Source organism: Equus przewalskii, chromosome 24 (assembly GCF_037783145.1).
Source record: "Equus przewalskii isolate Varuska chromosome 24, EquPr2, whole genome shotgun sequence".
NCBI classification, from domain to species: Eukaryota; Metazoa; Chordata; class Mammalia; order Perissodactyla; family Equidae; genus Equus; species Equus przewalskii.
This window is the reverse complement of record NC_091854.1, coordinates 6888975-6903021: the sequence shown is the minus strand read 5'-3', so window position 1 is coordinate 6903021 and position 14047 is coordinate 6888975. Positions and strand designations below refer to the sequence as shown.

The window sequence follows — 14047 nt, the reverse complement described above, 5'->3', positions numbered from 1 at the left end:
TCCATCCTGAGAGACATTCCCTGTATTCTCTACCTTTTCTTTTCTCTTGCTGTAACAGAAATCTGACTTTCCCTTGAGGACATTGCTTCTTCCCCTGCAGCCTTCTAAAGTAAAATCTTTCCCCACAGTTCTTGTACCAGAGGGTCAGGATGTGGCATTGTATACCATACTTCATGAACCTCGTGTCATTGGATCATATCATTTCTCACTATTGCTGACACCTACAGGCCACCTGACTTACTGTTGCCTTCTACAACACCCATACTGCCGTTATTCTTGGGCATTTCAATATACATCTATTTAGCTGATCCTTCTGACACCTTAGGCTCTCAGTTTTGAGAATTCCTCTTCTCTAATGATCCTGATCTCTATCATACCTTAGCCACTCACTCACATGATTTACCCTAGATTTTGTCATTTCTAATGTCTCCAATATTTCAACATAATTTGAATATTATGCCTCTACCCCTGTATTCTCACTTCATTCCCTTTAATACGCCAAATTCAACAATTCTTTGATCTAATCAGGACTCTAATTCATCAATTGCATCACTGTCTCATTCCCTGATGCCCTCTCTCCTCTCTTTACCCAGCTTACATCTAGCTAGTCATTAAATCATTGATATGCATATACCCACAGCTCCCTTACCTGTCTCTTACTTTGTGGTACACAGCACTAAAAACCAAATTCAGACTATTCTGTGCTTGCATCTTTACAGAGGCTGGAAAAATATAACCATGCTGACCAATCTTACTTTAAATTCATAACTTTAAACCATAAGTGTGCCCTTAATGCTATCAGGCAATCACAATAATACTCATTCTTGCAGAAGACTCTTTTACACCTTTGCCTTTTCTTTCAAAACTCCAACAATCCCTCCCCAATCTTTGTTTTCACTAATAATCTTGCTTTCTGTTTCACTGAGAAAATTGGAGCAATTACTTCTTCCTTTTGTTACCCCCACCCTTTGATTTCTAGACAAAAAATTCTTCTTGATTATAGCTAATAGGCACATTGAGGAAGAAAAGTAAGTCCTAAATACTAATAGGAAGCTTATGCACTACATGACTAAACTTCATCAGAAAGATGTACCATAGTTCCAAGAAATCTTCTCTTCATTCTGTTTTCTCTGTTCTCACTATTGCTTTTTTCACTTCTGGCACTATAATTTATAAAACTATTTTTTCTCTCCCGAAAGGCATTACAGTTGAAATATATCTGTATAAATCTCCTTGGATCTGTTTTAGAATTAAAATATGTTCAAATAGAAGAAAGGAAGCTAATTTATTGAGCACCTTCTGTGTGCCAGGCAGTGTGCTAGGTAAACACAATAACTCAATCTTCAAAACAGCCCTATGATAGGGGTTTTATTATTCCTGCTTTTAAAATAGGAAGCGGGAACTCAAAGAAGTTAAGGTATGAGATACACAGTTTAGATGTGCTCTAAAACCAAGGTTTTTTTCTGTTATACAGCTGCTAAAAGGTTCTTCTGGTGCTACATGTAAATGTCACTGCCTGTGAATGATCCTGACCCTGGTTTCTCAGTGCTGAGGCTCATAGAGCACTTGTTAGATTTCTCAGACTGCCCCCATATTTTAAAATCTTTCTTACATTTGAAGAAGCCAGAGAGTCTCAGCTGCCGTGTTCTCAAAGTTTAGTATTACTTTTGCAATAGTCCTTTCTTTGGCCCTGTTTCCACTCTCAGACTTGATTGCCCTTAATAACTGTGACAAGAAGGTGAAGCATTTCTGGAAAAACTGGTGGTTTTAAAGCCTGTCATAAAATGTTGAAAGTTATGGGAAAATTTTTAGTATTAGATTATGCATATAATAGTTAACATTTTTAAACTCTTCAATATTTATTATAGTAATGCCTGATTTACCTAGCATCAGGAAAGAATGAGTAGTTGCTCATAAAGAAAGAAATGAGTGGAATTTATCTTTACCAAGTACTGAAACTTCAAAATAAAAAACTTTTTTGGTAGAATTCTTCTCAAATATATATTTTCTTGTCACTTTTACCTTCTCTGGGTGTGTCAGGGTTATCACTACACACATCAGTTATTATACCATGCTGAAACATAGTGGTACCCTAATAATGAAACCTTAAGGAGTGTAGAGCTCTGTTTGTTTTTTACCAAATGTGTAGACTGCTGTGGTTTTGAGTTCTTGTATTTTTTTAAGTAATTTTTCCCCAACTCCTTTCTGACAAGCTGTCAGCTCTTGGTACTCTATGCCAACCTCTTTCTAATTACATTTTCTAATTATGTTTTATATCTACTCTAGTGTAAACAAAAGAATTAGTCAAGCTAAAAATCATTTACCTGGAATTTAGAAATATAAAAGGGTCATTAGCGCTTGTATAATCTAATAGTTTATAACTTTGTTGGGCCATAGACATATTTGAGGATATGATAAAAAGCTGTGGATTACTTTCTATACATAGATGTGCATATGCATATGTAATTTTGCATATTGCTTCTGGGGTTTTATAGTTTTCCTCAAGTTCACTCATGGACATCAGATTGAAAAAACTCTTGACCGAATCCAAATTTGTCTAAGTTGCATTTGGAAAAGAAACACTCCTTCTTGCAAACTCAGTTTGCGAAATGTCAAAGATCAAAAGAGCAAGAACAACAACAACAAAATGCTGATGCAAAGGAGTGTCAGCTCTGCCCATCACTGAGATTGACATTAGCAGTTGTTTAGTTCATGAATATCACTTTGGAAATACCAACAAATGGACTTAAAACCTTCTTTCACTATGTTGATTAGTCTATATAGGGAGAGGAATAAGCTTGGGACTGACTAAAAGTTAGTAAACCTGGCCCTCTCACTATTAATAACTATTTATATTATTCCAGATGATTCACCTAACCTTCCAGTTTCCTCATCTGTAAAGCAAGGAAGTTACACTATTCTAGGAATCTCTAGTTTCCTTTTAAAGCTACAAAAGATAACGTTAATTAAAAAGGTCTGAGTAAAAACGACTGACTTGGCTTTCCTGTGAGTAGTATGGTCTGTATGATGGATATTTTGATTGCTTGCTTCTTTATTTTCTGTGTTGCAGATAATAGGACTTACAGATTGTATTTTGTGGTATGTAATTGGTGCAGAATTACAGTCTTTTAGTTGGAGCATTGTTAACAGTAAAATAGGTGATTTAAGATTATGAGTAGATGGGGCCAGCCCCGTGGCCGAGTGGTTAAGTTCGCGTGCTCTGCTTTGGTGGCCCAGGGTTTCGCCGGTTCGGATCCTGGGCGAGGACATGGCACCACTCGTTGGGCCACGCTGCGGCGGTGGCCCACATGCCACAACTAGAAGGACCAACAACTGAAAATACACAACTGTGTACTGGGGGCTTTGGGAAAAAAGGGAAAAATAAAATCTTAAAAAAAAAGATTATGAGTAGACATTTTGCTGATATTTGTCCTTATATGTCTTGTAGACTTTGTTTAGTCAAGGATAAGTCAGTTGGTTTTTAAGTTTCCAAATTATCATTTACTACTTGTTTTATTTTTTATTTTTAATTAGGCAAGTAAAACTTGAGATGGATCAGTACAAAGAAGAGCTGTCTAAAATGGAAAAAGAAATAATGCACCTAAAACGAGATGGAGAAAATAAAACAATGCATCTTACTCAGTTAGATATGATCTTAGAACAGACAAAGACAGAACTAGATAAGAAGACAAACGCTGGTAAGCAACAGGTTAGCTGAGCTTAGCTGCCTGCACATTTATATTTAAGGAACTGGAATAAAATGAGAATTTGGGATGGTGGTGTTGGAAGGGACAATGAGTGGTTAGTATTTTGTCTCTTGTAGATACATAAAACTGGATATTCTTAATTATAATTATTTACAAAGTTGTTAATAACAAATGGTTTATATATAGTTCTAAAATTATTTTCTCCTCTTGACAGTGAAGGAGTTAGAAAAGTTACAATACCACACCGAAACTGAACTATCAGAAGCTTCACAGAAACGAGAAGCACTAGAGACTGAGCTACAAAATGCTCATGGAGAGTTAAAAAGTACTTTAAGACAACTCCAGGAACTGAGGGATGTACTACAGAAGGCTCAATTATCATTAGAGGAAAAATACAGTACTATAAAGGATCTCACAGCTGAACTTAGGTGAGTTACATAGTAAGAAGTAGTATCACAGTTACAGGTATTTCACTTTATTACTTTGAGTCCTTGTGTCATACAATAAAGTTTGTTGTTGAATTCTCGGTATCCAGACTTCTCAGCTGCCTTTGGCTCACTGCGGCTCATCTTAGTTAACCCATCCCATGCTCCATCCAACTAATTCAGCCATTGCTGTTGACTAATACTTCCCTCCTTGGTCTTTGGACCATTTTACACTGGCTCTCTCCTGTATCCCATATGGTAAAAAAAAAATGATTGGACCAGCTTACTGCAGTGGTTAATAGCAAAATAATATTAATAATAACAATATTGTTCTTTGTATTAAGCCCTTATTTTGTGCCAGGACTATTCTAGGGACTTCATATATGATCTCACTTATTTCTTTACAACAAACCTATCAGATACATATTATCACCTTTTTACAATTGGGAAAACCGAGGCTTGGGGAAATTAAGTAAAACGCCCAAAGTCAGATAGTAGGATCCAGAGAAGGAAGTTAAATATAAGTCTGTCCAACTCTAAAGTCTGGGTCCTTGGATTAGCTGCAATAGCATAAAATGCTGTTCCAGCACACCTCTATGGTGAATGGGAGTGGAGAGCCAGACCAAAACCAAAGTGTGGGAAATAGATTCTGACAAGGAAAACAAAATTACAAACCAGGATGTGGAATGTGGAATGAAAAAACAGGATAGAGAGCAGCAAGATGACCCACAAACTTAGATGTTGTATCCCATGATTCAGTGTAGGGCGCTCTTCTCGTTTCTACCCACAAACTCATTCTTAGTAAATTTCATGTAGCTTTGAGTATTATGTGTCAGAGACTTCCAGACCCATATCTCCAGTAATGATCTCTTCCCCAAACTCCAGACTCAAATATCTGATGACTTACTTGTTACCTCCTCTTAGATATTTTTAAGAGTCGTCTCTAACTTGGCCAAAACAGAACTCATTTTTCTCCTCATAACCCTGCTCTTCCTCCCTCTCAGTGTCATGCAGTTACGCAAACCAGAAATCTATAAGATTATTCTTATCTCTTTCTCTCCCTTTTTTCATCCAACCCCTTAGCAAGTCATGTCAGCTTTATTTCCCAAACACATTCTGAAACCTGTTGATTTCTTGGCCTTTTTTCTGTTACCATCTTAGCACAAGCCATCATCGTCTCTCACCTGGTCTATTGCTGTGGCTTCCCAACTGGTCTCCCAGCTTACATTCTTGATTCCCCCTCCCACAATCCATCCTCTGCAGAATGGATTTAAGTTTGTGATTTAAAACATAAATCAGATCATATTGCTTTCCTACTTAAACTTTCTAATGGCCTACCAAAAGATTCAGAATAAAATCCAAGCTTCTTGAGAAATCTAAATCAAAGCCACAATGAGGTACAAACCACTTCACACCCATCAGGATGGCCAAAATAAAAACAAACAAAACCCTAAAAAAGGAAAATAATAAGTGTTAGCAAGTGTTAGAGAAATTAGAATCCTCGTCCATTGCTGGTGGGAAACTAAAATGGTCCACCCACTGTGGAAAACAGTTTGGCAGTTCCTCAATAAGTTAAGCATAGAATTAACCATATAACAGTAATTTCACTCCTAGGTGTGTACACAAAATAATTGAAAACAGGTGTTCAGACAAAAATTGTGCACAAAAGTTCATAGCAGCTCTATTCACATTAGCCACTAAGTGGAAACAACCCAAATGTCCATCAATAGTTGAATGCATAAACACAAGGTGGTATATCCATACAATGAATATTATTCAGCCATGAAAAGGATTAAAGTATTGATACATACTACAGCATGGATGAACCTTGAAAACATTATACTAAATGGAAGAAACCAGAAACATAGTGCATAATTCTGTTTATAAGAAATATCCAGAATTAGCAAATCCATATAGAGATAGAAAGCAGATTAATAGTTGCCAGGGACTAGGGGGAGGGAGAATGGAAAATAACTGCTGATGGGTATGGAGTTTCCCTTTGGAGTGATGAAAATACTGGAAATAGTTAGTGGCAGTGGTTACACAACATTGTGACCGTACTTAATGTAACTGAATTGTAAACTTTAAAGTGGTTAAAATGGTAAATCTTATATATATTTTACCACAATTAAAAAAGAAAAATCCAAGCTCCTTATGCTGGACTACAAAGCCCTACATGACAAGGTTCCTGCCTGCTTCTCTGGTCTCATTTCATGCTGTTCTCCTTGCTCCTGACCTTTTTATTGTACTTAAAACCTACCAAGTTTTTTCCCACTTCCTTAGGACTTTTGCTGTAGCAGTTACTTCGGCCTAAAATAATGATTGTATGGCCAGCTTCCTCGTGTCCTTCACATTACCTCAGAGGTCCCTTCCCTGACCACCTATTCTAAAGTAGCCACCCAGTCATTATCTCATCGCTGTATTTAGTGCTCTAATACAGCACTTTATATTATGATATTTTTCTTGTTGAATTGTTTATTATTCATAGTCCATCTTCTTTCCTGGACCTATTAGAATATAAGCTCCACGTGATGAAGGACATCTATCTTGTTGACTGTTAAATCCACAGTACATAGAACCCTCACATAGAGAAAGTATCCAATAAATATTTACTAAATGATTAAGTGAATGGATGAGTGAAAGAAGTAAAAATGAAATCTTAAATTCTAGCTAGTAGTAATTTTTGGGAGCTCAGCCATTTGCATAGACAGCAGTTAGTGTTATGTTTAGAATTCATTTCCTATTACTTTTAGAGTATTAGTTTAGCCTTGTATTTTATAACTCTTGAGACTTTTACGAGAATAGTAAATAGCTTTTTAAAGAAGTTCAGATTCTGCTTTTTAAAGTCAGTACCTTTATTCAATATTGTTTCATATTTAACACTGGAAAATCATATGAAGATTTTCAAGATCAACATTTTCAGCCTTTGTCATATCAGAACTTAGAGTTCCAAATAAAATTCTCTGATGACAGACTTCAGAGTGGCAGTAGTCTTAAAATTGTGGCAGTACTAAGCATTTTTATAATATAAATTATACTAAAGTTAGGGTTTTAGCAGGGCTAGAATTTATTAAAAAACATTTAAAATATTTCTAAATTAGACTTCAATACTTCATCATGTGAAAGGTGTCATTTTGAGTAAAATTCCCATGAGAAATAACAATGGTCATTTACTGAGCTGTGGATATCAGGGATAGCCTGATAATGCCCAATTCAATTGTAAAAAACTCACAGCTGTTATATAGAAAAGACTTTCAAACACTCCCTTGATCTATAAATGAAACACTATGGATATATTTTAAAAATTCTTATACTGATTTCAATCTTATAACCTGGCAGCGCTTTAACATTTAGCTTCAATTGTCTATAGTAGTAAATTTGAGTTAACTTTTACCTTTTTAGAATACTCTATTAAAGTAATTTTATTAATGTCAGTCATTTTCCTTATACATTATTCCTTTAATTTGAACCCTTTCAATCTGAAATAATTGCATATATCCTATCACTTTTAATTTACATTGGACTTAATTTTTTTAAATTGTGATATGCCTGCTGTTTGCTTTCATCTTTTTCCTTTGGTAAATTGCAGAGAATGCAAGATGGATATTGAAGACAAAAAGCAAGAACTCCTTGAAATGGATCAGGCACTTAAGGAGAGAAATTGGGAGCTAAAGCAAAGAGCAGCTCAAGTTGGTTTTCTTTATTATATTTTAATGAAATTTCCTCTTAAAATACAATCACACGGTTACTATTTTTACAGCAGGTGGATTTTTGAGAATGAAAGATATTAGCTTAGTATCTGAACCTTTTGATCTCTTATATTACTGTATATCAGAAGAAAATGGGATTAAAGGAGTTACTTGCTCAGCTGGTGTTTGTTAGAGGAACAAAAGTATTCAGAAGGTTGGGGGCTGGCCCCGTGGCCTCATGGTTAAGTTTGCCCACTCTGCTGTGGCGGCCCAGGGTTTCCCCAGTTCCAATCCTGGGCTCAGACATGGCACCGCTCATCAAGCCATGCTGAGGTGGCATCCCACATGCCACCACTAGAAGGACCCACAACTAAGAATATGCAGCTATGTACCGGGTGGTTTTGGGGAGAAAAAGGAAATAAATAAAATCTTAAAAAATATATATATATCCAGAAGGCATTATTTAGCAGCATCCTTTTTTAAGACTTTATTTTTTAGAGCAGGTTTAAGTTTACAGCAAAATTGAGCAGAAGGTACAGAAATTTCCCATACACTTCCTGCCCCCACACATGCACAGCCTTCCTCATTATCAGCATTCCCCACCAGAGTTGTACATTTAGATTTGTTAGAACTGGTGAACCTACATTGGCACACCATAATCACCCAGAGAACACAGTTTACATTACAGTTCACTCTTGGTGTTGTACATTCTATGGGTTTGGACAAATGTTTAATGACAGGTAGCCATCATAATTATTTCACTTCCTTAAAAATCCTCTATAGGGGTTGGGGGTGGGCACAAAGGATGAAGGGAAGCTCTTATATGGTGACAGACAAATAATGTACAACTGAAATTTCACAGTGTTGTAAACTATTATGACTTCAATTAAAAAAAAAATCCTCTATGCTCTACCTCTTCATCTCTCCCCTTCTTCCCCCAATCCCTGGCAACCACTCATCTTTTTATTTTCTCTGTAGTTTTGCCTTTTCCAAAATGTCGTATGGTTGGAATCACACAGTATTTAGCCTTTCCAGAATGGCTTCGTTCACGTAATAATATGCATTTAAGGTTCTTCCATGACTTTTCATTGCTTATAGCTTATTTCATTTTACCACTGAATAATATGCCATTATCTGGATGTACTACAGTTTATTTATCCATTCACCTATTAAAAGACACCTTGGTTGCTTCCAAGTTTTGACAATTATGAATAAAACATAAACATCCATGTTCAGGTTTGTGTGTGGACATAAGTTTTCAATTCCTTTGGATAAATACCAAGGAGCACAATTGCTGGATTGTATGATAAGAGTATGTATAGTTTTATAAGACATTTCCAAACTGTCTTCCAATTTAGCTGTACCATTTTGCATTCCACCAGCAACGAATGAGAGTTCCTGTTGCTCCACATCCTGGCCAACATTTAGTGTTGTCAGTGTTTCAGATTTTGGCCATTCTGATAGTTATGTAGTGGTATCTCCTTGTCGTTTTAATTTACATTTCCCTGATGACATGATATGGAGCATCTTTTCCTATGCTTTTGACACCTGTATATCTTCTTTGGTGAGGTGTCTGCTAAGGTCTTTGGCCCATTTTTTTAATCAGGTTGTTTGTTTTCTTATTGTTGGGTTTTAAGAGTTCTTTGTATATTTTGGGTGTGTCCTTTACCAGCTGTGTCCTTTGCAAATATTTGCTGCTTTATCAGATGTGTCTTTCGCAAATATTTTCTCCCCAGTTTCTAGCTTTTCTTCTCATTCTTTTGATATTGGCTTCCACAGAGTGGAAGTTTTCAGTTTTAATGAAGTCCAGCTTATCAATATTTCTTTCATGGATTGTGCCCTTGGTGTTGTATCTAAAAAGTCATCACCATACCCAAGGTCCTCTAGGTTTTCTCCTATGTTATCTTCCAGGATTTTTATAGTTTTACATTTTAAATTTAGGTCTGTGATCCATTTTATGTTAATTTTTCTGAAGGGTGTATGGTCTGTGTCTAGATTCATTTTTTTGCATATGGATGTCCAGTCATTCCATCACCATTTGTTGAAAAGACTGTCTTTTCTCCATTGTATTGCCTTTGCTCCTTTGTCAAAGATCAGTTGACTATATTTATGTGGTTTTGTTTCTGGGCTCTCTAATCTGTTCCACTGATCTATTCACCAGTTCTTTTGCCAGTATCACACTATCTTGATTACTGTAGCTTTATAGTAAGTCATGAAGTCAAGTCATGTCTGTCCTCCAACTTTATTTTTCTCTTTCAATATTGTGTTGGCTATTCTGGATTTTTTGCCTCTCCATATAAACTTTAGCTTTATTTGGTTGATATGCAAAAAATAACTTGCTGGGATTTTGATTAAGATTGTCTTGAATCTGTAGGTCAACTTAGGAAGAACTGATGTCTTGACAATATTGAGTCTTCCTATCCATGAACATGGACTGTCTCTCCATTTATTTACTTCTTTGATTTTTTTCACTGGAGATTTGTATTTTTCCTTAGATAGATCTTGTATACGTTTTGTTAGATTTATACCTAGGTGTTTCCTTTTTGGGGATGCTAATATAAATGACATTGTGTTTTTAATTTCAAATTTATTTTGTTCACTGCCAGTATATAGGAAAGCAATTGACATTTGTGTATTAACCTTGTATCCTGCAACCCTGCTGTATCATTTATTAGTTCTAGGAATTTTTGTCAAATCTTTTGGATTTTCTCCCCAAATGATCATGTCATCTGCAAAGAAAGGCAGTTTTATGTCTTCCTTCCCAATCTATATACCTTGTATTTCCTTTTCTTGTCTCACTACATTAGCCAAGACTTCAGTACAATGTTGAAAAGAGTGGTGAGAGGGAATATCTTTGCCTTGCATCTGATCTTAGTGGGAAAGCTTCAAGTTTTTCACCATGAAGTGTGACATTAGCTGTTGGTTTTTCATAGATATTCATTATCAAGTTGAGGAAGTTACCCTCTATTCATAGTTTACTGAGAGTTTTATCTTGAATGGGTATTGGATTTTGTCAGATGCTTTTTCTGCATCTGTTGCTATGATCACATGATTTTTCTTCTATAGCCTGTTGATGTGATAGATTACATTAATTGATTTTCAATTGTTGAACCAGCTTTCATACCTAGAATAAATCCCATTTGTTGTGGTATATAATTCTTTTTATACATTGTTGGGTATGATTTGGTAATCCTCTGTTGAGAATTTTTACATCTATGTTCATGAAGGATATTGGTCTGTATTTTACTTTCCTTATAATGTCTTTGTCTGGTTTTGGTATTAAGGTAATGCTGTCCTCAGAGAATGAGTTAGGAAGTATTTCCTCTGCTTCTGTCTTCTGAATGAGATTGTAGAGAATTGGCATAATTTCTTCCTTAAATATTTGGTAGAATTCACCAGGGAACCCATCTGGGCCTGGTGCTTTCTGTTTAGGGAAGTTATTAATCATTGTTTCAATTTCTTAAATAGATGTAGACTTACTCAGATTATCCATTTCTTCTTTTGTGAGTTTTGGCAGATTCTGTCTTTCAAGTCATTGGTCTATTTCATCTAGTTTTATTAAATTCACGTGTAGAGAGTTGTTCATAGTATTCCTTTATTATTCTTTTAATGTCCATAAGATTTGTAATAATGTCTCCTCTTTCATTTTTGATATTAGTCATTTGTGTCCTCTCTTTTTTTAGTTAGTCCAACTAGAGGCTTTATCATTTTCTTTTATCTTTTCAGAGAACCAGCTTTTGGTTTTGTTGCTTTTCTCTATTGATTTCCTAATTCTAATTTCAGTGATTTCTAGTCTAATTTTTATTATTTATTTTCTTCTGCTTACTTTGGATTTAATTTGCTCTTCTTTTTCTAGTTTCCCAAGGTGGAAGCTTAGATTATTGATTTTAGATCTTTCTTCTTTTCTAATACGTGCATTCAGTGCTATAAATTTTCCTCCAAGCACTGGATTGCTGCATCCACAATTTTTGTTACGTTGTATTGTCTTTAACGGCTTTTATCTAGCATAAAATGAAGTCTGAACCACTTTGTCATTTGTGAACATAGTCGTATCTTTTCTTTAAGTATCTATAATATATATGGGACTCAAGATCCAGGATTAGTAAGAAATGATTATTTTTCTCATTCTTTTTACTATTTGAGATGAAATTGTGTTTCAGTTATACCTACTGTGAACAATTGGAAAACACATTCCAAGCACACAGTTTTCCACATTAGAGTAAAACTGAACAACAGTTTAATGTTACTTTTGTATTTAGGTTACACATTTGGATATGACTATTCGTGAACACAGGGGAGAGATGGAACAGAAAATAATTAAATTAGAGGGTACTCTGGAGAAATCAGAATTGGAACTTAAAGAATGCAACAAACAGGTAAATTACAAAAAATTACATATTTTAAATTGTTTAAAAAATTAATTCCTTAACTGTAAGCATCCATTATTCACATAATATGGCTTTTTCGTAAATACATACAATAAAAATGCTACATAATTTTAATATGCTATTTTATATTTATTTTTTCTCTTAATTTTTTCCCCAGCTTTATTGAGGTATAATTGACAAATAAAAATGACTTACATGTAAGATGTACAACGTGATGTTTTGATATATGTACATTGTAAAATAATCACCATAATCAACCTAATTAACATATCGATCACCTCATAGTTATTTTTTTTTTGTGAGAATACTTAAGATCTATTCTCCTAGCAAATTTTAAGTATACAATTACTAACTATAGTCACCGTGCTGCACATTAGATCTCCAGAACTTACTCATCCTGTGTAACTGAAACTTTATACCGTTTGACCAACATTTCCCCGTTTTCCCCACTCCCCACCCTCTGGGGACTACCATCTTAATGTTATTTTGAATATAGTTTTTATTGTATCAATGTGTCTACATGTTTATCATAATGTGTGCATGTCTGAATATTTATAAAATATCTCTGGCAAGATTTGCAAGTAATTTGGTTAACTGTGGTTCTCTCTAAGGAAGGAATACAGTGGGAAGGGGGCTTTGTTTTCACTAACTATATTTTTTACCTCATGCACGTATTACCTACAAAATTATTTGTAAGGGCCATGTAACATTTGTTGTTTTAAGGTACTCTAATTTTCCTTTCTTATACAAATGTGATGAAGACTTTCAGCTCTTTTAGTATATTTTAGGTATACATGTAAGCATCTTATTAGGCACAAGAATTGTGATGTTTTTATGTTGGTTATGGTTTTCTTAAGAAAAACACATTTTTATGTTTTGCTCTTTTAGATATACATGTGTAAAGCTTGACTTGCTTGGATTGCAGTTATGATTAAAGAATTATTTTGCCTTAATTATGTTAATAGTGCTCTGTTTAAAATTCAGATAGATAGTTTGAATGAAAAATTGCAAAATGCCAAAGAACAGCTTCGAGAAAAAGAGTTTATAACACTACAAAATGAACAGGAGATAAGTCAACTGAAAAAAGAAACTGAACGAACACAACAAAAGATGAAAGAAATGGAAAGTGTAAGCAAATTATTTTCCTTCTAAGGAACAAGTGGTGTTATCTGAAGAGTGATATAAATCTTTATGTTTTAAACTGATTGGTTTTAGAATACAGAAACTGTGCCATAAGTAGTTTTAGGCTAATTATTTGTACCAGATACGTAGCAGTTTCTTTGAGCTTTTTAAATATTCTATTCTGACAGTGTAATTGTAGATAAAGACATCATGTTATTTATCTTTATATTCCCTAGTGGCATTGGCATTGTATCTCTCACATAGTAAATCGACAGTGTATGCTCACTTGGTTGACAAATATTTATTGAGAACCTACTATGTAATAGAGCCGAAGATCCGATATTAATAAGATACACTCCTTTGTCCTTGAGGAACTCTATCAGAGAATGAATGGACAGATAATAATTGTATATTATTGAGGCCAAGTACATCAAGTTGCCAGATGAAGTTTAATGACTTCATATCATCAGTTTGCATGTGTGTTAACTGATGAACTTATTCCACCCACTTGCCTTTTTAAAAAGGGAATTTGCTTCTAAGAGCTCTCGTGGATTTAACTTTTTCTTGTTTTAAAGTATCACACTCGACTTTAAAACTTCCTATACAGCTCTTTATTGTGTTTGACTAACTGATGATCTGTTTGCTGCAGTAGAATATAAACTCATTAGGGTAGCCACTTTGTCTCCTTTGTTCACTCCTGTATCCTCAATACCTAG

General features: G+C 34.8%; 1 protein-coding gene across 9 annotated transcripts in view; it reads left to right on the top strand.

Annotated features, from left to right (window-relative positions):
* CCDC18 (coiled-coil domain containing 18) overlaps positions 1-14047 on the top strand; it is a 101022-nt gene that overhangs the window by 64581 nt on the left and 22394 nt on the right. For all 9 annotated transcript variants that reach the window (XM_070592630.1, XM_070592627.1, XM_070592626.1 and 6 more), the window contains 5 exons: positions 3535-3698; positions 3922-4135; positions 7722-7821; positions 12081-12197; positions 13194-13337. In XM_070592630.1, the coding sequence (XP_070448731.1) occupies positions 3535-3698; positions 3922-4135; positions 7722-7821; positions 12081-12197; positions 13194-13337 (739 nt within the window). The remainder of the gene's footprint in view (positions 1-3534; positions 3699-3921; positions 4136-7721; positions 7822-12080; positions 12198-13193; positions 13338-14047) is intronic.